This window comes from Misgurnus anguillicaudatus, chromosome 6 (genome assembly GCF_027580225.2).
Source record: "Misgurnus anguillicaudatus chromosome 6, ASM2758022v2, whole genome shotgun sequence".
In the NCBI taxonomy this organism is placed as follows: domain Eukaryota; kingdom Metazoa; phylum Chordata; class Actinopteri; order Cypriniformes; family Cobitidae; genus Misgurnus; species Misgurnus anguillicaudatus.
In genome coordinates, this window is record NC_073342.2 from 2,160,984 (window position 1) to 2,188,819 (window position 27,836).

General features: G+C 36.6%; 2 protein-coding genes across 6 annotated transcripts in view; both read right to left on the minus strand.

The window, feature by feature from the left end:
- LOC129433239 (ethanolamine kinase 1) overlaps window positions 1–15,722 on the minus strand; it is a 39,925-nt gene extending 24,203 nt beyond the window's left edge. Inside the window, exons 1-3 of one of the 3 annotated variants that reach the window (XM_055191772.2) lie at window positions 15,511–15,722; window positions 1,704–1,966; window positions 462–605 (exon numbers count right to left, since the gene is read on the minus strand). In XM_055191772.2, coding sequence (XP_055047747.1) covers window positions 462–605; window positions 1,704–1,966; window positions 15,511–15,651 — 548 coding nt within the window. In that variant the 5' untranslated portion in view covers window positions 15,652–15,722. Of the gene's footprint in view, window positions 1–461; window positions 606–1,703; window positions 1,967–3,835; window positions 4,468–15,510 lie in introns of those variants that run through there. The other 2 variants (XM_055191771.2, XM_055191773.2) reach the window with 2 other exon arrangements.
- A 9,628-nt stretch (window positions 15,723–25,350) lies between these two features.
- LOC129433238 (protein inscuteable homolog) overlaps window positions 25,351–27,836 on the minus strand; it is a 33,904-nt gene continuing 31,418 nt past the window's right edge. For all 3 annotated transcript variants that reach the window (XM_055191768.2, XM_073868343.1, XM_055191769.2), the window contains exons 12-13: window positions 26,336–26,412; window positions 25,351–25,848 (exon numbers count right to left, since the gene is read on the minus strand). In XM_055191768.2, coding sequence (XP_055047743.2) covers window positions 25,720–25,848; window positions 26,336–26,412 — 206 coding nt within the window. In that variant the 3' untranslated portion in view covers window positions 25,351–25,719. The remainder of the gene's footprint in view (window positions 25,849–26,335; window positions 26,413–27,836) is intronic.

A 27,836-nucleotide genomic window follows, 5' to 3' on the forward strand; every position in this document is an offset into this window, starting at 1 on the left:
GTCCTGTTTTTTAGTTATCTTTTAGAACCTTTGTGTTTTACAGACTCTTTTATGATTTTAGTATAAAGCATTTAATCATTCAGCCCTACTGTTAAGCTTTTTCCTGTTTAGCTTTCAGTAGAATTCAGATTCAATTGTAGATCAATTGCTATAGAAAAAAAACTGAAAATTATTAACCACTATAAAGTTAATAGAATGAAGTGAGCCTTGCAAATCTATATTTTCCTCACAAATCACTTTTCCTCAAGGAGCTATAACCATTGAGCCATTAGCAAATATAAAAAGAATTCTGAGGAAGGGGTTCTAGCCGACCAATCACAGCTGTTGCATCCCAACTAGAACTGATGCGTGATTACGTTTTTAGGGAGGTGCACATCAAGGCACTGCTTAGAGTATGGCATAAGGTAAAAATAAGGCTATAAGGCTAAAAAATAATGGCATAAGGCTAAAAGTTCTCATACCTTGACTGTACTGGAGCATCAGAACTCTGAGCCAGGATCAGGAAGTTGGATAATCTAGACCACAGAACTGGTGTCATTGGTGAACTGTTTTCAAGCTCTCCATCCTTTATTGCATGGATTTTCCCCATTTCTGCTGCAATCAGTCTGCAGTGAAAGTAATTTAAGTGTGTTGCATGAGACGCTTAAGGATCAAAAAGCTGCAGTTTGGTTTAAAAATAGTTCAAATATCCCTGCAATCAACCATATTCAATAATACCTGAAATAGTACAGAGCACATACTACATTACTAGACAAGTTTTGCATTTTGATTCTAAGACAAATCAGTGACATGCAGTCAAAAGTTGCAGTGTGTGTCCATATTTAAAAGTTTTGTGTGTACCACAAAATTTTGTCAATAAAATTGTCAATAAAACAGATTGTTATTTCATAAGCTTTTTAACAGAGAATGTTTTCTTTAACTTAATTTTTAAAGGATGCTTTGAAAAGTCAGAGGCGGAATGTCAAATACAAAAATTTAAAATCCCTGATTAAAGTACAATTGACATGCATTACAGTCCAGCAGGGTTCCCCAAATAATACCCTGGAGGGCAGGAGCACTACAGATTTTAGGTCCAACCCTAATCAAACTTACCCACCTGTGAATGTCTAGTGATCATGAAGACCTTGGCTGCGTCCGAAAACTCTAAATTGCTGCCTTCTGAGGCAGCTTTCCAAGGCAGGAAGGCATCAAGGCATGACCGAATTCAATGTTTGGTTTACTTCCTGTCTCCTGAGATACCTATGCGTAGACGTACATTAAGAATGTGATTGGTCGAGCCCGGTCGAGTTCGAAAAAATAAAATGGCGGCCAAGGATGTGACTGGACCCCCAATTTAGTGTAAATAAAGGTAGATTTTCACTTTTTACACATTTTAATTGCATTTCTAGTGAGAAATTAGTATTGTAGTTTTCAAATGTGTAATTAGTTATCACAAAGGCGCTCTCTGTTTAAATTTCAAACACGCTGCCTTTGAAGTGTGTCCGAAAGTCTTTTTCTGAGCTGCCTTCATACCTCCGAAGTCATTTCCTCATGAGGCAGCGAGGCAACGAGTCACTGCCTTGAGTTTTTGGACGCAGCGAATGTTTAGTTTGCTCAGGTGTGTTTGATCAGGGTTGGAGCTAAACTCTGCAGTGCTCTGGCACTCCATGGTAAGATTTGGGGAACCATGCAGTACAGTATGTGAAAGCTGTGTGTTAGCAGACCTGTAAACAGATGGCCGTTTGAGTAATATGTCATCCAGCACAACTCCTCTGACAAACTCATAGCAGATCCCATTGGTAAAACTGCAGTACAGCCTAGGGCCACAACCATTTTTGTGTAGCACTCTGAACATTTCCATTTCCTTTTCTCTGTCCAAAAACAGCTCAGTCATCTGTCCAAAAACTCTCACCAGTATAACAGGACCTTCTGTCAAAGAGCCCACATAGCAGCCCATTAACTGGTTGGTGATACCCTCAGTGAAAGCCTAGGTAAAAAACACATGCCAATCTTAAACTTTATTCAGTCCACAAAGAAAATTACTATACACACTTCCAGCCTATATACACTGAAATCATGTACTATTAGCAATGTACGACTTCACTTACATAATTTTAAAGACATTCCAAGCACCGACATGGGGTTGCTGTTCTAAGGTTTTGACACTGGCTTTTTTTCTACCTAACAACAGCCACCCTCTGTCGGTGATTGGTTGGAACACTTTATTTTGGTTTTGAGTGGTTGGTGAAACCAATTGTTTTTGTGTGCAGATCTCAGAGCCCAGGCTGCCTCCACAGACGCGTTTTTTGACAGCCTGCTTATGGGACGGGCAGCTAGCGAATCGTTATGAAAGATTAGACGAATGTGATCATTCATTTTTTGGGCCTGAAATTAAATGTTTAATGTTTTGGGCTCACACGTGCGTGTGGCGAGCTGTGTCGAAGCGTTGATGCAAAAATATGACGTTGGCGTAATTTTGATGTCGCTACAGGCCTACTACCCCCACATCCTTCCTATATGCAAATTGCAAGGGATCCTGAAAAAACAGACACGTGTCTAGTCAAATGGTCAAGTACAACCCTCTCAAAACAAAACTTCATAATGTGTGATGTCAGAACTATAGGACTCAAATCAGCAAGACTATTGACACCTTTTTTGGGAATAGGAATAAGGCAAGATGTTTTCCACATAACCGGTATTTTCGAGACAAAGAAAACAGTGAATAAAGGTCAGAGCATAGCTGATCAGCACACACTTTTAGGGTACGAGGATGGACACCATCAGGGCCTTCTGCCTTATTTGGTTTGATACGCCTTAACTGCTGATGGACCTCATTAGTGTTAAGATTAATAGCTCAAGTACAGTCCTTAGAACTGCTCTGCCTAAGATTAGAGAGGACATTCTCATGTACAGAAAAGAAATTGTACTCATCAAACCTGGCAAAAAAAGTACTGGCATCGTTAGTCTGTATACCCAAATGACATAAACTGGGATTGCTAGTCCCATATCTAGTAATACACCTCATACCATTCCATAGCCCTCGAGTGTTGTAACTGGACATTTTATTTTTAACACTTTCCTTATATTTTTGTTTGCCCTGTCTGATAATAACTTTCAACTCTCTCTGGGCATCATTAATCCTTTCTTTATCATCACTATAAATGGCAACTTTCTTCTTATTAATAGCAGCTTTAACTTCTCTGGTGACCCATGGCTTGTTATTGAGAAAGATTTTGATTTGTGTACACGGAATTACAGATTCAACACAATAATTAATATAACAAGTCACTTTATCAGAGATACTGTCCAAATCACTGTCTCCGTCAAAAAACACAGACCAGTCAGTGCATTCCGAGCACCCCTTTAGTGTTTCACAAGCATCATCTGACCAGATGCGCACAGACTTTGACGTAATCAGCTGTTTACATACCTGTATCACTGGTGAATAGTTGTAAGTCAAATTTATCAGGTTATGGTTTGATTTACCCAGCGAAGGAAGAATTGTAGCAACATAACCATTCATAACGTTCATAAAAACAAGTCAATAATATTGTCACCCCTCCAAGGACACGTCACCATTTGTGATTAAAGTCCCCCTTCAGAATAACCAGCGCATCTGGAGAGGAGCGCTGTAAGTAATGCGTGATTCTCGAAATTGTCTCAGTGGCACACTTCCCATTACCTGATAGGGGGATATACACCACCATGACAATACCATGGGAGAACTCCGTGGGTAGGTAATAAGCTCTACAACTCACTGCAAAGAGCTCAATATTCGGGTTACAAACTTTTTCTTTTACTGTAACATGTTGGGTATGACACCAGTGACTGTTCACATACAGACAGACACCTCCACCTTGCTTCTTACTCGTACTTGCTTGGTTTCTGTTCATCCTGTGAAGTGCAAAGCCTTCCATCTCCACATGAGAATCAGGTATCCTATCAGACAGCATGTCTCAGAAAAACAGAGTAAACTAGTCAAGCAGGACTATTATAAAAAAATCAAGTGAAATACCTAAACGAGAAGCAGATATCAGCCGCTTATATGGGCAAAAATGAAATGACGATTCCATGTGGGTAAAGAGTCGTGACCACAAAATAATCAGTGTTTGTTAGTTTTAGATTGTTTGAAATTTTCTGAACAAAGTCTACATATGATTTTATGATTTCCACCAATTTGTTAAGGTGTTTTGTAATTAACATTTTTAGGAGACTGATTCCCTATTGTTGTTCTTATAAACTTTAAAGACGATGGTTAATGAATGATTTACTGGTTGCAGACTAGCCTGTTATTAAACATTAGATTAGTAAACAACCCCTAAACATTATGCAGCTCAATTTGAAGCATGATTGGTTGCTTTACATTCCTATACTCTGTTCCCAGTCATATAGCCTCTTGGCCAGTCCTTTGCCAATCAAAGTGGCCATGGTTCCCAGAAATGTAGCCCATAACATAGCGTTAATGTTAATTAAAATGTGCTTAGTCAAATGTGTGACCTTGTCTGTGAAATCCAGGCAGGTTCAACTACTACACACTGCACTTGTAAAGACCAAACTTTCAGCACACTGTCAGGGATGCAACTTTATATGCGTGAGTTGATTCCAATACAATGTGCGGATTGTGAATTGCGTTTATTAACTTCTCAATTAAAGTTTTTTAAATGTACAAATTTAGTATGTCCCACACTGGTGTGTATCATCATAAACATACTCTATGTATTTGTTCAGTGCTTTTTCAATGTTTCACTGCTTCAGAGCAGCTTTACAAGAAAGAAGAACAAGGAAATTATTAAATATATACTTATGTCTTGAACAGCCCCTATTTCTTTTTTCTAGTTTTACATTTCTTTTGGTCTGTAAGTGTTAGTACATGCTAATGATCTTCAAAGTTACAAGTCTACAATGACTCACGACTGCTTTGATAGCCCAGTCCGCCGTTGACAGGTTAGAAACTTGACGGTTTTATTTCTTGTATAAGTGAAGCCAAACCATGGAGAAGCTTTCTAAACTGTTTTTTTGTACTCCAGCATCATTGTTTCATGCGTGAGAATATTCTTCAAAAATCACAACATTTAAAGGTAAGGTTTTACATTTTGAAAAATGCTAACGGTAGCCACCTAGCAATGAAATCACGACCCCACCCTCCAGTCAAATCGCTATCCAAAGTCACGCCTCTTTTAAAACACATGAACACGCACAGATCAGACGGTCACATCTCATGTCTCATTCACCAATGAGAAAACTTTGCAGTACAAAGTGAATAACATTTAAAACAAAAACAACATAAACAACTGGTTTACATCAGAATTAGTTAAAGCACACTTTCGGTTGTGTAGATGTAGTAACTATATTGTAACGCTAATCCGTAAACAAACACAACTTTCATAAGCAACATAATGTTTCATCAAAGTAGAATATCTGAATCCATCTGAAAACAAACATATCGCGTATCTACCTTACCAAAATAAACAGTGCAACGACCCTTTCAGACCCTCCTGCAGCTGTTCGCATCTTGTGGTAAAGCAGTAAAGTTGCCAATGTTAATTTGTGTTTTTGCTCTTTGCTAATCCAGGCAGTTTTTGCTGTTGTTGTTATAAAAGATGTCTTTCGTTTTGTTGCTCCTGTGTAGGTTGTCAATTCAGCAGAAAAGTTTGCTGTTCTCGCTGTTTACAGACAGGAGGTGATCGCAAGTGAACGTGCCGATGACGTATGGTGTCTGCGTGGACTAGCTTGCGTGGTGGGCATTAAAATTACGCTTACGTATGAGGGACAAAAAAGGAAACGTCCATTTGGAAATCTATGATTGGTTGAAAATTTTTTGGTCCTACGCCTTTCACAGATGACATAAATTTCTACAAATACATTTAAACAACTTAACACAGTGATTGCTATTAGGATGTGAGGAAACTTTTAACCAGCATAACTAAAAATGTTTCAGGGTCAAATCTGTTACCCTACCTTTAATGAATGACCTCCTCCACATTGTCCAAGCCACATCCAGTTACCAAGCACACCCTTTTTTAACATAACTTAGCATTTAACATAAATGTCATAGTAATCCATACAGATAAACCACAAGGAACAGGAAACCAGGAATAAAACATTCAAGAACTGACAAAAGACAACTAGGGTTATACTGTATCAGAGAATGGAACAATTAACCAATGAAATACTATGGCAACAAATGAGATTTGCGTGCAAACAATGACTGTCCATGGTGACAAATAACAAATAACAAATAGCACAGAAACAAACGGAACCGGATTAGACTTCAAAATAAAAGCACAAGACATGGGGAAAATAAAACATGATTATAACACTGTTCTGGGGTTGAAGACCCTGGTTGAAGACCCATGATATGTGGTTTTAGTGCCAAATGCAAAAGTTTATTTAAACAGGCAAAGAGTTATCAATTAAAACAGGCAGTGATCCCAAAAAAACCTGATAGACAATCCAACCAGGCAAACAAGACAAAAGGGTAATTAAAAAAAACAGTATTCCAAAAAACAGGCACAAAGGTCATAACATAAGCATAAACAACAGCCTGACAGTCGTTCTCCTTCCTGCTATCTGTGTAGTGTGCTCAGCTAGACATGGTAGGCTAATGATGGACAGACCTCTCAAAATCTACAAATCGGGCAATCGCAGTGCAATGATGCCACCACATGGCCTAACGCCGGCAACGTACTGGCTCTTTGGCTATATCTGACAATCAAAACAAATAATATTAGCCTATAAGATAGCAAGTCAGCAGAATTACAGGGTGGTGGTGAAGGCAGCAGCAAAGGTGGCCTGGGATTAAGTCAAATTCCCAGTCTGAATTATTGTCCCACTCCTCCACGGGCCACAGGCAAAGGTCGACAAGCTCATGATTAACTCTATTTGTAAGGATCTTTATCGATTTCTTTGGTTTAACAACCTCTTTTTAAAGAACTATTATTTACACTAAATCCTCAATGCAAGGTCATTTCATTCTTCAAACCAGAAATGATGGAGCTGCCAGTCAGTTGAAGAAGACCACACTTGCTTGCCATAGATTGACAGGGTCACATGCATTTTATGTCTTGGCAGGCGCTCTTGATGACATTTATTGTCATAATAGAATAAGGTGAAAAGTGTTAAGAACTACAACAGACAGTCAATTATTATCCTTTAATTACTATATGTCTCAATGATAATAATTGTTTTCATTTTTATCATGAACTTACAAGATCAGCATACAAGTTCAAATGTGTTTATTTATTTTTTGAAGAGAACAGATGAACAGAGACCATTCATCACTTCACTTTACATGTTAAATATCACTTAAAGCAGATCAATTAATGCTTTTTTCTCACCGTGACAGCGGAGGCGCTAAATTACGCAAACTATGTGCTAAACAGGCAAATATGAACAAATGAAATCACAAAATACTACTGCGATTAAAATATCAACAAATGTGTAAAAACCTGAATTGAACTAAACTCATCTGAAACCATCTTGTGTAATAAACGCATGAAGACAGATTAAAGCAGACTCTTGTGATTACATCTTGTGTCTTAACCTCAGATAGACGATGTCTTATTACAGTTTTACTTTTGTTATGGAGATTGATCTCACGCTCTTCCATTACACTTTGGATAACACATCTGACACGCACACACACACACACACACACACACACACACACACACACACACACACACACACACAGTAAAGTCTCCTAATCACAGACCAGTATGTTGCAATAAAGTTGACCAAGCCACAGATGATTATCGAATTATCTGAACATCATGTCCACGCAAAGGCAGCTCAAATGTGCCACAAACTTTTGCACAGTCTATCAAGCAGACTTTGAAACAGCAAACAGGAAAAAAAGTCATGACTTCCATAGCATCTAGCTAACGTTAGCCAACTCCGTTTGTGCTGGAAAAGCACAGTGTAAGCTCGACCACGATCACTTCCTGCTGCTCAATCGGGTCCAAGCTCCTTAATCCTTTATTTATTCTTCAACTGAACGCCTTGTAAAGGGTGATTTTTTAAGGATGAAATCATATTTTCTTTCATCTGAAGATATTTCACTTGCTTCCACTGATCAGTACTGTATCTAGCAGTCTACAACCCGGTTATGAGACTCAATCACTCAAAAACGATCTAATCACATGAGGTCAAAGACATAAAAAACAATATTAATTTGATTACAACATAAGTGGGAGGGTTTGGGGTGCACAGTTCTGCACCGCAAGGCGGATCTAAAACCAGCCATTTAGCTCAGCCTCAGTCACATGCTTTTACCACATTTACTGACCTTCATAGACACTAGCTTGGGTTGTGCCCTAGACACACACACAACAAACTCAGTTTTTATTTTAAATTTATTTAAATAAATGATAACATGACTAACTGTTAAATAGTACAACTAAATTATTTTATTTTGTATTAATTTGCATTATATATATATAAAGTAGCTTTCTTTTGTGGCCAACTTTAGGGGGGCGGCCCCCCATTGACCAGCAGCCACTTGTCTGCCCCTTATCAGAGCAGTTCAGGATGGTGTCCAAAAGCAATTTGGTGGGATGATGCAAGACCCTAAACTGATTGCTGCAACATCCTTCTGCCAAAGTTCAAGATCACCTAGACTGAAACTGGGTTGATATCGTAGAAGCAGGTATGATTTCATAATTTTATATCATAGTGTAATCAGTTTGTAATTATTTATCCCAGTTTGTATACTTTGTTACTACTTAACACAGTGTTGTAGGTACAGCCAAATGAGTCTTTCTCATGCGGTTTCTGCATTATGATCAACTCTTTTTTCACATTAATCAAAACGTTAATTGTCATAAATATTCAATATGCATTGTTGTTTGTTGACATTTAATAGGTCTAGTCTATGTGAGACAACACCTTGACGAGATGGCAGAGGCAGCAGTGGAGCAACATTAATAAGATGAAAAAGATTTCTTCTGTTCAATGAAGTCCAGGTGATACAGGGGATCTAGATGGGTACATTGCCTGTGTTCCAAACAAAATGCATCAAAAATCTTTTCTTTCAAACTTCAAACATGGCCTTCCTGTCTGTGAGCATCTTTTTAACAGTGCTGGACTGAAATTCACTGAGCAAGGATGTACTCTGCTAACTTTGAAAACCAACTGTTGCTCAAACTTAACAAAAAGGATGGACACACAAAGGATGGACACACAAATAAACAGTAAGGATATACAGAAGGGCAGGGCAAAGAAAATATAAAAACTACCATGTTCATTTGATGTTTTGTTAATTAACAGGTCTGTTACCTAGTTTGAACTAAGGATGTGCATAAATGTTTGAATATTCGTTTCTGAAAAATAATAATTCGAAAATTAAAAATGCCATTCCATTATCCATATTTTTCATGAGAAAAGAAAACTGTGCCAACAGGGTTTAGCCTTTATTAGAATTGTCTAGATTTATTTAAAGGAATAGTCTATCCTTTATCCATATTAAACTATGTTATTGCCTTGACTAAGAAGAGTTGATACATACCTCTATCATCTTAGTGTGTAGACTTCATTGCTGTGGCGCGCGGCGAAACTTTGATAGCCTTTAGCTGAGCCCCCTTCATTCCCGGGTACCACTTGAGGAAGGCTATGTGTCAACTCTTCTTAGTTAAGGTAATAACATAGTTTAATTGAGCGTCACCCCACCCTATTGAGTTAAGTCTACACTCTTGGAGCTTTCAAACAATATACAGTTTGTCATGATTAGATAAGAATTCATATGCAAACATTGAAGTAATGTAGGCGTCCTGCTGGTGGGACATTGACATTTAGCAGAAAATAAATGTTTTGAGGCACACTCTCTTCATAAATGAATTAATTACTCTCCGTACATAATTTATTTTATAAAATACTGTTGAAATGTCTATTCTGGAGGCTTAGACCTTTCCAACAATATATAGTTTGTAGTGATAGATTAAAATTGACATCAACAATACTAATGCAAACGTAGGTGTCCCGTATTCGGGACGGCGACGCTTAACAGTTTAATATGGAAAAAGGATAGACTATTCATTTGAACTCTTTTTTACTTTATATGTAATGACTTATAATATACAGAATATAACTTATAAAACCCGGAAGTATTGCCCTAGGGCAAACAGCTGTATGTCCGTGTATGTTTTAAAGATCGCTCTGCATCTGATCTCTATCAGAAGTCCTTTACAAAAATGTAATTATCTCAGCTTTTTGTTTTTAAAAAGGAGCATTTTCTGGAAGGCATTCAACTTTTGTGAAAATCATGAAAAATGCGGGCGGCGAAAGAGTTAATTACATTAAAAATGAATAAAATGTAATATTAAATGTAATGTTTAACTTTAATTTATGTATTACCAGGAGCGTTTTTAGATTCTGATGCGCGCTTACTGTGTTGTATGCGGTAATTTAGTCACGTCGAGTTTAAAGTTTTGTTTCTGGATTGTCATTTATGTGTCATCTTTAGCACCCAGAATCTTTTGTGGCTCAAACATATGTGTTCGGCTGCTATTTTTACACATTAATGTTTTTAAAACATTTCCCCACATGTAATGACAGGGAATGAAGCTGTCCAATCATAGCAGTGGGTGTTTACGTCCAGGTCTTCAATGCGGCCCGCCCCTTCAAACGAACCATTTTTCCAGAGAGCCACTAATCCATGTTACAAAATAGCCTATTACAGTGGCGGTTCTACACAGAGGCCAAGGGTGGACCGTGCCTCTGTAGACAAGTCCCTGGCCACCCCTGTGGCCACCCCGTGCTGACCAAATAAAAAGTATAAATTTATTTTGATTTTACACGCGAGCGCCAAGAGCGTAACTAATGCGACGCAACGTTCTACACTGGCAAATTAGTGCGCCGCACCCAACCACTGTAGCCGGCTGCGGCTGCTGCTCGGCGTGTGTCTCGAATTTGTTCCCAATCTCCCGATGTTGAGAATGTGTATGGAGGTTTGGGCACTGGTAAGGACTCTAGCTGACTTGACATTGGGACACTGTTCACTTGTTCTACGGTGACGTGGCTGCATAAGCGCGTTGTGATCATTCACAGCTGTTACTCATCAACAACCGGCAAAACCAACATCTCGCTAACTTTTTAAAGTTTACACATTGTACAAAGCGCTGTAATTATGCTCTTACATATACATGCATAAAATTGTAGGAATTTAATTAAATCTTACATATAAAAATGTTTACAATTTAAAATAAATATTATTTTAAATACTGATTAGATTGTGGTCCCTAACTGTCTAGCATTGTGTGTTTATATCTAAACTAAAACAAACGTTTGTCTGTATAAAAGTTTGCATTTCATAAAGTTTATTAAGTATGCACGCATGATTTTCGGTTGGGGGGCTTTAGAAAAGAGCCAAGCTCCCCTTTTGCACCTGCACTCACTCACTTGTATTAAATAAATATTTATATGATTGCCCCGTAAACGTTATTTTACTTTACAGTTTCCCGGAAAGGGATTAGACTCCTAGACTAAAATAAATGTAAGAGCTGCCCAAACTGAAAACAACTTGCAATGCCATATCTTAAAATACACCAGTGCCCTTTGTTTTGCTTCAAAATGCACACAAGTAATGTATTTAGTAAGGCATGTTTGTTAAAACTTGTTATATTTCCTAATTAAACTAAGGCCTAGTCCTGTCTTAAACTTATTCCTGTAACCACCCCTATAATCTATAATTTCTTGCCATTTTTTTATGTGCCCCTCTGGTAAAACATTGGCCCCCCTAGTGAAATTTGTCTAGAACCGCCACTGGCCTATTACTTATTGCTTTTGTTGTTTTTGAATGTAAAAACCACGCGAACATCATAAGTAGACCTCAGACAACAGTATAAAACAATAAAATCGACAAATCCATGGCCCCTTTAAGTAACAAGCAATAACATTTAGGGGCAGTTTCCCGGCAAGGATTAGCTTAATCCAGGACTAGGCCTTAGTTTAATTAGGAAATATAACTAGTTTTAACAAACATGCCTTACTAAAAACATTACCTGTGTGCATTTTGAGGCAAAACAAAGAGCAATGATGTATTTTAAGATATGTCAGTGCAAGTTGTTTTCAGTTTGGACAGCTCTTAAAAACGTTTTAGTCTAGGACTAGTCTAATCCCTGTCCGGGAAACCGCCCCTTAGAGTTTGTTCGTTAGCAGAAAGCGCTCTGTTTAGGAATGCCAAGTTGAAGTAGGGCCTACTATGATTTTAGGCTATCCTGACCTAAAATGACCATTGTGAAACAGTCTTGGCAATATATGTGGTTCTAACTGTTGGTCCTACGTCTATACGATGGTCCTCCGCTGCCAATGACTGTGTTTACAACCAGTGCACCCTGATGACATTTACTGACTTGGGGCGTAGAAACGATTTAGGTGTCATCATTATACAGTCTACATACTGTACATGTCTATGTTTATTAGATCTATGTAATGCAGTCCCAGATAGCCACTGGATGCTGTAACGGAACAGGACCGCAACAGCAAAACGATAGAGCCGGACTCGTTCCTGAGTCCAAACGCACATCGGGTTGAAGCCATTTCTGGTCTGTTTTTCGGGGTTGTTGCGGACAGATGTGTAAAATGTGCCATGAGTAAAATTCCTCTCCAGTATTTTGTTCCAATCACCTGGATTTGCTAATTAGCACCGTTTTTCAGCAGGAGGTGACCTCCTGACTCGTTGGTGTTTTAAGCCCTCAATGAAGCCTTTAAGGCAGCGCTGCCTGGAAGGCACTCCCCGTCCCCCCGAGCATTTCAGCCAATCACAGCACTGGTGCTAGATATTGAGCCTTCTGCCAGCTTCTGGCAGTTCGAGCTCACCGTTGGTCAGGTGAGAAGTGCAGATATTGTCAGATAGGAATGTGACTGTATTTGAATTCAGCTCAAAATGTTTTGAGCGTTTAAGTGACGTGTTTCTACGTTTTCACGTTTCCGTGGCACGACTTTCTTTTTTGTGCCAGTTTCACGTATTGGTTACTCAATTTTTTTCTTATTATCTTACAATTGTCCCTTGGGATTAGAACAACTTTCTGTTACATAAAATGACATCCTAACCCAACTCTAACCCCAAGCGAAAACAGTTTAAAATTCTGACAAATAAACATATAACCAATGCTTAAAATGACGTCCGCATTATGCCAAACCCACGCGAAAACAGTTTAAAAATCAGACGAAAACCACAAATCTAACCCCAATCCAATGCAACAATGGCTTGAAATAAGGAAAAAAATTGAGTAACCAATACTGAAACTGGCACGTAAAAGAAAGTGGGGCCACGGACATGTGAAAATGCAGAAACACGTCACTTAAACGCTCAAAACATTTCGAGCTGAATTCAAAAACAGTCACATTCCTATCTTACCATATTTGCGCTACTCACCTGACCAATGGTGAGCTCGAACTGCCAGAAGCTGGCGGAAGGCTCGATATCTATCACCAGTGCTGTGATTGGCTGAAACGCTCGGGACACGGGAAGTGCCTTCCAGGCAGCATTGCCTTGAAGGCTTCGTTGAGGGCTTAAATTAAGATATTTGAAATTTCATTGTCTGTAGCAGGCTTTACGTTGTTAATTTCTTTCTACGCCATACACTGAAAAAAATATTCATTGAATTTAATCAATTTTTTAATGTACATGGTTGCTATCAATTTATTTAAGCTACATTAAAACAAAAAAAGATTAATAAAGTAAAATAAAATATAAAACGTTTGTTTAAATGTAGCTTTAATAAATTGATTGCAACCACTTACCTTAAAAAAATGTATTAAATTCAATGAATCTTTTTTTTCAGTTTAGTGATGCTGCCCTGCTGGATGATGCAGGGTCTTTGACAGGGACTTTACTGTGTGCATGTTATTTGTAAAATATATCCGGTCCAAATAGAGCTTGCTTTAATGATATTTAAAAGGTCCTGAAAAGTTGAGGAACGTCCTTAAAATGTATCCCTGAAAAAGAGTGGGAACCCTGAATACAAGGTAGATTGCATTGTAATTCATGAAAATAGTGTAACAACTAGTCATTCTGCATAGCAGCATATCTAATATGTTAAGAAATACAACCAATACAGAAACAACCATTAAAACATGTAAATTCAACTGTAAGATTAAGTAAAAGAATGTTAAATGTACTGATTCCTTTAAAGGTAAAAATCTGAATAAAAAATGCAAAATGTAAACAATGTAAGCTTATCATTATGCTTTTTAGGAAGTGTTAATGTTGTAATGCTCGATGTTGTTTGTCAATCTAAAAGATGGAACAAAAGGTGGCCTGTTGGGTATGATTTTGTGTGAATACTGTACATTGTATTGTTTTAAGCCAACAACGAACAAGCCTGTTGTATCAGTCACTGGTTAGATAAACGCAAAAGTAAAAAAACTTGGTCACGTATGGGACAAATTAAATAAACCCAAAATACGAGATGTCCCGGCTAATACGGGACAGTTTTGCAACCTGACATCAGCCAAAGTACTCATACTGCACTAAAATTATTATTGTAATTCATGGAAAAAGTCTCACTCATTAAATGTAACACATTAAACTTGCGTGTTCTTTTCAGAAAACGCAGACAGAAGGTCTGCAAGGTGCATTCCAAGTATAAATTCAGGATGTAAATATGACACGTAATAAAGTAAAGAAAATAAAGATTGAAGCTATAAGTTACATCTGTGTAACACTTTGCAGTTCTTGGCGATCAAGTCTAAGAATCACAACACTGAGAAGCAAGCTGTAAGATCTCAATTGACTATTGGCATCATTATAAAGTAAATGCAGTATATATTTATAAAGTTACACTCAGTAAAACATCCTAGTTAGAATTAACTGGTGTGTTTGCTGCAGACATAATGTGTGATTAGTCTTTATTGTTGTACAGTGTGACAACTGAGATCCCACAGTGTAACATCATGCCATGACTGTAATATTATTTTATTGACTTTTTCTTTTGTGTTCGACGAATAAAGAAACTCATACAGGTTTAGTACAACATGAGGATATAATGACAGAAATGTCATTTTTGGGTGAACTATCCGTCTGGTCTGGTTTGACCTCAGTTCAGGTTGCCTTAACTACAAAACTGGTAGAGTAACTTATTAAAAAACTGTAAATATTAAACGGTGTGACTATTACAATATATCTCTGCAGTAAGCAGTTTACTTGAAGTGTCATTGTTAACTGTTATGCTTATGAATATGCAAGTGTCTGTTTTATCTTTAAAGCTAAAATATTTAGACAATTTCCAAAACTGAAATTACATCTGACCACTGTATTCATTAATGAATCAATTATTGTGAAGGACATTTCTGTTCAGCTTTACTGTGACTAGTTTAGTCATTGTTGGTTACCTGATGTTTACATTTATTCATTTAGCTTTTATCCAGAGAGAATGACAGATTAGGAAGCATTCAAGATTGTGCCTTAAGAGCCAAGAATAAGCAATAACACACACAAGAATAACATATATTATAATTATAAAGTGTTCTTTTTACAATTCTTGCTTTAAGCAGATAACATATTGCTATTCATCCATTTAATTGCCAACTTGCCTTGATCTGAATATCTTCTGGTTTCCACTGTGGTCTTAGTTTTTTAAGAAGTTCTGTTATCCCAGGCCGAGGTGACAGCTTATCAACACAGACATCTAAATGTAATATTGCATCACTTGCATTGCTTTTGACAATTTCCATTTTTATTGTATACAAATAGAGACACCGCTCAGATCTAAAGCAGAAGAAAGATGACAGTGTCAGGTGGGTGTTTTTCTCTAGGTTTAGACTTAAAGGACCCCAGACCCCCCCCCCCCCCAAAGTCCTCAGTGACTCAGCAAGGCAGTGGGTTTATCAGAGTGCAATGTTCTGTTGGGCATCTTCATTGCTTACTTATTAACCCTAGTTTTAAATAAAATGGTAAATCCAAAGAAAAATGTCTCAATGTTTGATGTGAAACAGATAAGAAGAGTCAGGTCAGTCAATCCGGTTACTGTTACTAAGTAACTCTATTTTTTCTGTGACTATATTAAGAATCTTAATGTATTGCATCACAAAGAATCATTTAACCACTACAAACTGTAACCAATAGAAGTGTACTGTGTAATTTATTTATTTTTTCTGAGAACTGTTTGATGTTTATAATTGTTAGCGTACGCACACACACACACACACACACACACACACACACACACACACACACACACACACACACACACACACACACACACACACACACACACACAGACACACACACAGACACACGCAGACACACACACACACACACACACAGACACACACACAGACACACGCAGACACACACACAGACACACACACACACACAGACACACACACACACACACACACACACACACACACACACACACACACACACACACACACATTTTACATACTCTGAATATTCAAAAATGAAAATAGAAATTTTGATTGAGTTTATAGTTATAACTTAACCTTTTTCACAATAATGTCCAGCAGACTAAATAATAGCAAAGGGGTGATTTCCCAAACAGGGATTAGTTTAAGTCAGAACTAGGCCTTAGTTTAATTAGGAAATATAACAGTTTTAACAAACATGCCTTACTACAGTTTTTTTTATTCGCTTTGGTACTATTTTCACAAGTAAGGTGTACATTTTCAAAACTCTTAGTACAAAAATCCAAACTGATCACACTTGTAATGCAGCTAGTCATTCTTTCAAAACCTGATGTAATGCTGTCAGTGAGCTGCACATGTTTTCAGTCCACATAGTCATTGTTTCAAATACAAGATTATTGTAATATGTAATGAGAACATTTGGTTTAATCACCGAAACACAACAGTATGATCTTCTTTCAGTTTAGTACTTTTAACAATCACTTCATCCAACAGTAAACAATGCAAGATAAATGTTTCAAATCAGCCTTAATAGTGCTGAAATTAATATGCTACAGTACTAAAAAATACATATTGCTGTACACAGTTTCACATTAGGCACTACACTTACATTACTTACATAATCTATCATTTCCAAAATATATGTGTAATCAAGTGAAGGATCAATGAAGACATCCTCTACAATCATTTGAGCAAATTACAGTAGTTTTTTTCAGATATAATTGTAACATAGGTATACTTTCTATGATGTAACTGAATGAAAACATAAAATTTAGTGCACACATTACATTACATTACAGTAATTTGGATCGAGCCTGTCTTTGGCCGTAGATTTTTGTCCACCTCTTTGACCTCTCTGTGGGTCCCCATGCCCACCTCTCTGACGGATCCCTTGTCCACAAGATCTTTTTATTCCTTGCTATCTATTGTGCTTCATGTTGAAATAAATTGCCAGTGTTTACACCCCCACTTTTACAGTATATCTACTGTAATGACCAGTTGTGGTTACCACTATGTAAAATCAATTAGCAATAAAGAGTATTTTATCATGTGTGGTTAGACATAATTTATATGTTCGTACAAACACAGGTTTTATTTTTGTAGTTCTCAAAATCCATATACTGTATATTGCTGTAATGAAAATATATAGGTTTACCAAATGGTTCAGTGATTAACCATTAAGATCAGTTGGATTTAGTGCTGGTCAAATGTATTTACACAAATGAGATGAGAAGCATTTCAAAAGTATTGTGAGCATTGCCTTGTGAAAGACAATTACTTCAAATGAAAGATATTTCTTTGATGACACAATGATTAAGTGTGGTGAAAAAGTGAATGTATCATTTTGTGTGTTGTACTAAGTCAATTGAACATGTGATTAAATGTTTGAAAAAACTGACTATTTGATGATCTGCCTTGAGTTTTGTACTAACAGTTGTGAAGTTTTACCACATACTTGTGAAAATAGTACCAAAGCGAATAAAAAAAACTGTAAAAACATTACTTGTGTGCATTTTGAGGCAAAACAAAGGGCACTGATGTATTTTAAGATATGGCAGTGCACGTTGTTTTCAGTTTGCACAGCTCTTACATTTATTTTAGTCTAGGACTAGTCTAATCCGTGTCTGGGAAATCACCTCATAATGTTGCAATCTTTTGTCTAATTCAGATCTTCATAGATATTAACACATTTATTTACGTCAAACTGTTTTTTTTTAAACACTTGACAGGAGGGACAAACTGCAGTAAAATGCCACAAAAACAGTAAAATAAAAAATATTTTTTTTAAATGTAACCATCTTTTAGACATTCAATACTCTTACCCGCCAGCTATGCCAAGTAAATGATATTACTCTAATTAAAAAAAATCCTTATCTAGTGCAGCCAAAATAGAGCGTGACCAGCGTCGGAGCAAAGACAAGAGTAAACATCGGATTGGCATTTGATTCTTGGAGGGAGCTCCGGTCAGCGCTGAGTATGAAAACAGATCCTGAGCTGGCTTTCTTTTTACTGCAAAGGTAAGACATAGTCACAGACCATTTGTAATATATTATTTTATTGTTTTTGTGGTGTAATGCTAACGATAGTATGCTAGCCAAATGTAAATGCTAGGTAACTAAGCCAGCCACAGGACCGTTTCAAAAGTTACTGTCTTATATTAATTATCTTTATTCAGAGCACGAGTGCATTAAGATTGTGAGTGTCGGGAGTGTGTGTTACAGTGTAGTGTTACAAAACTTTTAGAAGTAGACTTCAGTTGAAAATATAAAGTAGCACTGCAACGTTTTACTAAATTATGATCTGTCAAACAATAACCTTACAGTACTGTAACTTTTCTTACATCTGTAAACATGCTGGTGAATCTCAATGAGCTGTCTGTGGGTGCTAGGGCTGGGTAAAAATATCGATTCATCAATGCATTGCAATTATTTGTTTCTCAATTCAATATCGATTCATCAAATCCTATGAATCGATTCAGCCCCCCCGGCCAGTGGCGGCGCTGTGGGCAACATATTTTATAGCTTAGATTTTAATTCCTGTTACACTTATTATTTTATGTCTGCTATTATTGTGTCTTGATCTGTTGTTGGTTAAACCTATTATACTCATTTTATTTTTGCAGCTTTGTTACTTTTTTCTCATCTGACAATACATTTTTAGTTTGTGTCTTATAACCATAGATATGTATATAAAGGCTAGATGGCTCAAGGCGGAGTCCCTAACAGCATCACCCGGCGGCCATCTTACGACAGGGCGCTCGCTCACTCGTAGCATTGAGTTTAATGGTGCAGGTACTTTTAAATGACCATAACTTGCTCAATTTTCGACCGATTTTCAAACGGTTTGGGTTTTTACAAACGTTATTAACGTGGCTATAATTCTGGATGCTTTAACATGTTTCATGAATTTATTTTTTATTTTTAGTATAGGTATGCAGTGTCATAGGTACACATCACATCACATCACATCTTTGACGTTTATAACAAACCAAACCGTTTGAAAATCGGTAAAAAATTAAGCAAGTTATGGTCATTTAAAAGTACCTGCATCATTAAAACTCAATGCTACGAGTGAGCAAGCGCCCTGTCGTAAGATGGCCGCCAAAATGCGGACGTTGCACTCAATTGGCCAGCAGCGCGGACGAGCCATCTAGCCTTTATATACATATCTATGCTTATAACCAGCCTTTATTTTGGGTTTCACATTTACTTTGTCCATTACTGCTTTGTTTAACATTTTAACCTACTACTGTATTATAGATTTTTTTAATCTGTTATTGTAATTGTTGCTTTTATTTTGTCTTTTGCTATTGTTTTTGTTTTCATTGTTCTATTTCATTGTTCTATTTTTATTGTTCTATGTTTCTTTATTTTTTTGTATTTTTAGCCAGTTATGTTTGATTTCTTAAATTTATTACACTGCACATTTACACTTTTCATTTGCGGTTGATTCACTACCTTTTCTTTTTGGTTGGTTTGTTTTGATTTGTGCACTTTACATTTTTACTTTTTATTACTTATTTAACACTTGTTTTTACTGTATTTTGACTTTTGTTTTTTGTTGGTGTCCTTAAAGGCGGAGTGCACAATGTTTGAAAAACGCTTTGGAAAAGAAGACGGGCCGACTACCAAAACACACTTATAGCCAATCAGCAGTAAGGAACGTGTCTACTAACCGACATCCTTGCCAGGTTGCGTATGTGTGGGGTGGGTCTTTTAAAAGAAGGTCCAGATTCTATTGGGGTAGGGGCGTGTTTGTTTAGGTGATTTCAAATATCAACATTGGCTTTCAAACATTGTGCACTCCGCCCTTAATACATTAACCATTTATATTTTTGGTTTGTTTGATTTGTGCACTACACAATTACTTTATTTTGCCTTGTTTATTAAACACTTTGCTTAGATTTTATTGTATTGGTTTTTTTTCTTACTGTTATGTCATTGGTGTCTTAATTCCTATTGTTTTAATTTTCTTGTACCTCCGTAATTTTCTTGTACCTCCGTGTTAATAAAAACAATATACTTTTAAAACACGTGGTTTTCCGGTTTTCTCAGTCGCTTTGGTGCACCTCCCACACCACCATTCACATCTGCACAACAGTTAATGCAGTTCTCAAAACAATTAGTACAAACTGCAAAACCTAGTTGATAACCTGCAAAAGCATGTCACTTGCTCAAAATTGATAGGTCAGTCCTCAAAAGCAAGTATTCATCTCAATGAAAGTGTCAGTGTCATCAAAATGAAAAGTACTGACATCATTGTTTATGAACAAGTTAGTCAAATGGCTTAGTCGTGTTTTCATTATGACAGTTTACTTTATAAATGTTTTTGGTAACACTTTATTTTACGACCTGCAAAGTACCGCGTAATTAAACCGAATTTACAGCGTACCTATTTGTAACAACAGAGTACCTCTACAGTACGTACTTGTAGGTATAAGGGAATAATATTTTAAGTTTGGGGTAATAAGGGGGTAAGAATATATGGAAAATTATTCTCTTAAGTATTTCATACAGGGTACCTATTGTAATATTACGTGGTATGAATGACTTATGTCTATGGGTAATATGATCTATGTGTAATATGTTTTTTTTTTTCATATTTGCTACTTACCTGATGAAGTGTTTTGTATACCCTACAGTTGATGTCTACAAGCCACGTCGGCAAATAAAATATAACACACAATAAAAATAATAGCAACTTGTACCTCTTTGATCTGTATATGTATACAGGAGTAACCAGGTAACTCTTATATTTGCGGGCTGTAAATTAAAGTGGGGCTTATTCCCCGCTTGTACTGTGTATGTACCAGGTAACTCTCATATTTGCGGGCTGTAAACTAAAGTGGTGCTTTGTTCACCTCTTGTTATAAATGTTATAGGGTAAATACCATAAACATACAGAATATTGTTATTTTTATTTTAAAACTTCTTTCAAAACATCTTTAAAACACTAATTAAGTCAACACTTAATGTTTATTATCACATAACTTTTATTTCAAATAAAGTCATGACAATTTTTCGTTGTTTTTGCGGCTTCCTCTGTTGGTCTTCTTGTCCACTCGGATGATGAGTTGATTTCGTCTCACAAATGCTGTTCTGCATTACATATAAAAAACATAAATGAAAGCCTTAAGTAAACATTTCTTCACTGTGCCTTGACAGAAACAGAGTTTTTTGAGCCAGTTAATAACTTTAGGCTAACGTATGTGCTAGCTAACCTGCTACAGTTAGCTGGCAACTTTCTGAAAAAACATTGTTTGAAATGCTTTAGTCATGTATTAACAAAACCAGTCACCTTATCCAGCATGCGGATCCTGCTTACATCACTCGCAGCTGTACTCCACAGTGTAGAAAGTTTTTAAAACCTCTTAAAGAAATTTCACCTCAGGATCGCGTTCCAGCAAACCTCCTGTAGACGGCCGCGCGCTCTACACCTGGGCAGTAGCCTACGCCTGTAGTTGTCTTTGGCTTTAGCAGGAGCTGATATCTGCTGTTGTTTCATTTTGGTTTGCCATTGCATAAATTATATTTGGCTAAAATACTTGTTTGCACATGTTGCAAATTTTATTTTACCAATGATAACACCTATTAAAAATAAACAAATAGCGTGCTGCTTTGTGGTCATTATTGTGTCATTTGAAATAAAAGTAAATAAATTGCAAAGCACCACTTCAAATATGTCCGCAAATGTGAGAGTTTCCTGGTAAAAAGGGAATAAGTTGCTATTTTTATTGTACTTACCTTAAAAAAAAAAGATAACCACATTAAATCAGCTGGACTTTTGTTATTAAAAGCAAGTAATATAGGCTACTAAAATAAAAGTGATGTGCTGTTATATTTATTTGCCGATGTGGCTCGTAGTCATCGACTGTATACAACATTCAGTAGTCAATATGAAAATTCACAATAAAATAAAATAAAAAAATAAAACATAATTTCCTCATAGACTTGACTAAGTCATACATACCCCGTAATATTACAATAGGTACCCTGTAGTTATAAAATACTTAGAGTATAAATAATTTATAATTTTTCATATTCTTACCCCCTTATTACCCCAAACTTAAAATATTATTCCCTTATACCTACAAGTACGTACTGTAGAGGTACTCTGTTGGTACAAATAGGTACGCTGTAAATTCGGTTTAGTTGCGCGGTGCTTTGCGGGTCGTAAAATAAAGTGTTACCATGTTTTTCAAGGCAAAAAAGTCACATCTTGGTGACACTACCTGAAAATGCTCAAGACAGCACTATACTATTTGCACAGCTATTTGAAAGATACAGTAAAGTTACACATTACTGTATTTAGTGAGGTAACTGAGTACAAGACACTGAATATGTATGTTTCACATTTTTACTGCATATGCTCTTTGCAATTCTAATTTGTTCACAGCATTGTGCAAAAGAAAATTACACCCTTATTTACAACAAACATAAAGTCCCTTTGGGTAGAGCTGTGCACAACTGTAAACAATATTGCAGTACATATTGGAACTGAACATACAACAGACATAGTACTGTAATCATTCATGCACATTTAAAAAAATAATTTTGACAACTAGTTCAACATTTTTATATGTAATGACTCAAGCAATCAAAATGAGGACTCCCCATCTAGAAATAAAAAGTTCTAAGAACGTTCCCTGAAAGTTCCCAAATGTTCCCAAAAACATTTTGCCAACGTTAAAAGTGTCCGTTTTTTTTTTTAAGTTCTAGGAACGGTTCTGTTGTCTGATCGTTGGCGTAATGTTACATTTTACCATTTTAAAACGTTATGACAATGTCATGTTTTGATGTTCGCACAGTGTTTGGAACAACAGCTGTTTATTGTATTGACTTGTTTAGTTGTTGTGTGGATGGTGGAGAGACATTGCATTTTGTTATTTTGTGGAGCATTGTTTCTGAATGTTCAGTAGGTGTATTGCTGTAGAAAACTCAATTCACTTATTAGGTTTGGATGTTGATGTTTTGTTTCATTTGGAGTCACCCTTGTTGTGATTGGTGTTTGTTTTGGTTGGGCTTTTGGCCCTTGACTCATTGCTTGCTGGTGTTTTCCTGGTTGTGTTGACTTTGTGTTGATGCACCACATTTGTTATGAAAAGTTGATAGTGTGGTTCTGTGGTGCTTGGTACATAATGGTGAGGATCATCGCCTAATTCATTAACCAAAAGTTATTGTCAAAAATGTAAATGAGATCCAGTGCTTTCACAGCGGTTTGTCATTGGGGAGTTTTAGAGGCTTTGGACAGGAGGTGTCCGCTGTATGGTTGGGATGCCCAGGCATCGGGAGTCGGACTGTGAGTCTCGACCATGGTGACAATTAAAATTGTTAAAAAAATCCTTATTTATCCATGCTGCAGTGCATGCTGGGAGTCCTGAATGAGGTTTGTAATTTGTTAATACCCAGCATGCATTGCAGCATGAAGTTTATCATTTCATTGTCACCATGATTGAGATTCATAGTCTGATTCTTGATGTTTGTGCATTCCAGTTATACAGCGGATTTTTTTTGTCCAAAGTTTCTAAAACTCCTTAATGACAAACTGCTGTGAAAGTGCTGGATTTCATTTACATTTTTGACAGAAAATAAAGTTTTGATTGGTGAATGAATTGGGTGGTGATCTTTGCCATTGTGTGCCAGCAACTGCAGAATAGCACTATTAACTTGGCATGTTCACGGCAAATGTGGTGCATTAACACAACCAGGAAAAAACTAGCAAGCAAAAAGTCAAGAGCCAAGAGACCAACTAAAACAAACACTAATCACAATAAGGGTGACTTAAAATGAAACAAACATCAACATCTAAACCTAGTAAGTGAATTGTGTTTTCTACAGCAATATATTTACTACATACAGAAATAATGTTTTATAAAATAATAAAATGCAATGTTTCTCTATCATTTACATAACAATTAAACAAGTCAATATAATAAACAGTTGTTGTTTTAAACATTGTGTGAACATTAAAATATGACATTGTCATAACGTTTAAAAATGGTAAAATGTAACATTACTCTAACGTTCAGACAACAGAAACGTTCCTAGAACTTAAAAAAACTGTCCGCTTTTAACGTTGGCAGAATGTTTTTGGGAACATTCGGGAACTTTCAGGGAACGTTCTTAGAACTTTTTATTTCTAGCTGGGTCTTAGTTTTATATGGAATGACTATTCAGAATTCACAAGTATAGTTAATTTTGACTGACATGACATAAGCAAATGATAATGTTATAAAACAGCAGAGAATTGTATGAAAGCAATTGATGCATGTCCAAAAGCATTTGCGATTTGTTCGAAGGAATGAGAAACTGCTACTATGATGTGCACAAATTACTAAATGTTGTGGAGGTTGAACTAACTGTTGTGCAAATGTAAATAGTGATGTGAGAAATGCACCAAAGCGACCGAGAAAAACTGTAACTAATTTCTAAATGTTTTATGGTGTTAGACTATCAAAACAGAAACAGCATAATATATTTTGATGAAAATGACATAAGCAATTGAAAATGTAGCAAACAGCAGACAATTGTACATAATCAATGAGAATATGCTTATACCTGTATGTTTTGCACAGCTGACTTGATGATGTGGAGGTTGAACAAAGTGTTTTGAAAGATTAATTCCTGATCTGAGAAATGCTCCAAAGGGACTGAGAAAAACTAATATCACTCATGAATACAACAGTTTGACTCCTAATTGTTTTTATTGTATGTAATATAAAAAAGAAAAATCAACGCCACATACTAATGCCTATGTTTATGTATTTTAAAGGGACAGTAAGGGATTTTTATTCAGAACACATGAACCAGCTGAAATGGACAAGGAGATTGGTGAGTTCATAACGGCTACCGTAGTTGCAACACGCATTTGGAAAAGTGAGGCGCTAGAGAGCACTATTCATTTGAATGCAAAATACAATTTCAACACTAGATGGGGGTAAATTCTACTTACTGTCCCTTTAATGCTTTTTATATCAATAATTTTTTTTATTTCTTCCCGTTTGCACTTTCAAGTGCATACAGTATGCGGCACATTTCCCTTAAGCATTATATAAAATTATAACAAGTTAAAAGTCACACTGGTTTTCTGTTAAACCAGTCATTATGATTAATCTGTCAAACAGAAATCCAGTTACTATCTAGACTTTTGCTTTAGTCATGCTAATTTGACACTTAAGACAATAAAATAATTCTGAATTATTTCAGCATTAAAAAGCAAAGCCTCATCTGTACGTCAATCATGCACGATTCATGTAGTGTTTGTACCAAATGTGGATGGATTTGTATAAAAACATGTCAAATCAAGTTTACTTGGTAATTTATAAATACACTAAAAGTCTTTATTTTGGTGGCCAACATCAGATCCCAGAAGCTCTCAGACAAAACTTTCCTCCATGTTAGAGCACAGCAGAAAGGAATCAACCAGTCTGGGTTTGATGAGTTGTTGATGGTCAGTAGGTCCTATACTGTCTGGACATTCAACCGCAAGTCTCCTCAGAGCAGCCTGCACACAGCAGTTAATATAATGATGTATTTACAACACGTCATTTATAAATCATATTTAATACAAAGTGTTTATACTCCTTTAACTTTGTTACATAATCTACACAAAGATTTCATTTTTAAATCATACAAAGGTAAACATATATTTAAAGTGCACACATACAGAACAAACAGAAATTACATGTTTAAAGGTAGGGTAAGCATTTTCAGGAAAACGTTGTTGATATTTCAAATCACAAAAATAAACACGCCTACTGCACAGAAATTGCAGTAGCGCAATAAGTCTCCATGCTTGTCTGAGTTTTATCACCAGTATTTGCTAGAACCTGTAGAGGTTTGATCGAACTGAGCGCACTATCCTCCACATAATTTGCAGATACGCCTCTTAATGCTGATTGGATACAAGTGTGTTTAGTACTCAGCCCAACACACTTTTCCACAGCGTTTTTCAAAAAATTGTTTACCCCACCTTTAAGATCATTTATTACCAGACAGGCCACAAGCACAGAGTCACTGTTGTTTCTTTCTGCTGGCGACCGACACAGCTCGATGAGACGAGGAACAGCTGAGGAAATAAGGTCACAATTTTATTTTTTTACATTTTTGGTTCGTATAATCTACAAAAAAAAATAAAAAACAGTAGAGGTGTTTTCAGACCTGCAGACCATTTGCTTTGTTGTCCACTAAATCCAATCTCTTCAACATCTAAGTTACTTCATGCGTTTTCTCTGATCGGATAGCTATCTGATCATAAAAAGACTAGGTGTAAATGCCCTCCGAAATGTTTCAGAGACGGATTTAAATCTGTTCGCTCAAACCACTTCAGGAGGTGGTCTGGGACGCATTTCAGACGATACTGGACAAGTGTAAATACTTCTGGTTGATGAAACCACACATCAGTGTTCTGAAAATAGTAGCAAAGTGATTGTAAAAAATTGTAACCAATCAGATAGCTATCTGAGGAAATGAGGAAAATATAGTTGATATATGTTTTCTTTAATTAAAATAGACCAGTTTCTCTGATTGGATGTATTGCCGCGTCTCACCCGTTTTACGTCTTTAGCATATTTGTGACTTGATACTAGCAACGTTTTTTTTTCGCGGCATTTTATGGATCGTGTAAAATATGGATATTAGAACATTTAGAACGAACCAGTACCGCCTGCTTCATCTTCATGCAAACACAGACGGGCTCAAACTCAGAGATTAGAGGTCGAGGTGGAATTTACAAATCTACAGGACACTGTTTTAAGGAAGTTTAATGTTCTTACACGCCGTCTTCAGCTATTTTAAAGGCAAGTTAGCGTTGTTTTAAATTACGTAAGCTTAAATGTGAAGTGTGGCTATAGACCATTAACAGCATTACGACATGATTATGGTAAAGCGGCTTTTTTAAAGCTAGGACGTGGTGTGCGCTGTGCTATGAAACCCATTCATTTCAATGGCTTGCGCCGCGCGAGGGCGGTTTGTTGTTGCGTCGAGCCAAGCGCGAGCGCAGCGGAGCTCAGCTTGCGCTCACGCCACGGTCGAAGTTCAATAGTTTTGTGCATAGTTTGTGGTCTTTTGCACTTTTTACGGGAAATGCGCCGACAGTCTGTACTAGTTGTATGAGTGTGTGGTTGCTGTATTTGTTGTTTTAATGTCTTGCTTTTGCAAGTTATTGTTGCTATTGCGTGCCCCCCGTTGGAAGCCGAGTGCCCCCCTGTTAGTTATGGTCTGGCGCCGGCTCTGAATACACCAAACCAATGAGTCCTTTAAATTAAACTGGACCCACATGAACCAGGTAATGTGCATGTCAAAATATAATTATATTTTGTATATAAAAAACATATATTATTGTTTATAGTGTTAGCCTACACTCCCTGACAAAAGTCTTGTCGCTTATCTATTTTGTAGAAACACCTGCTATTAACCTGACTTTTAATTAATCAATTGGTGTTAGAAATAGCTCATATGAAAAGCTAAAACCCTCCCAAATGATGTTTAATA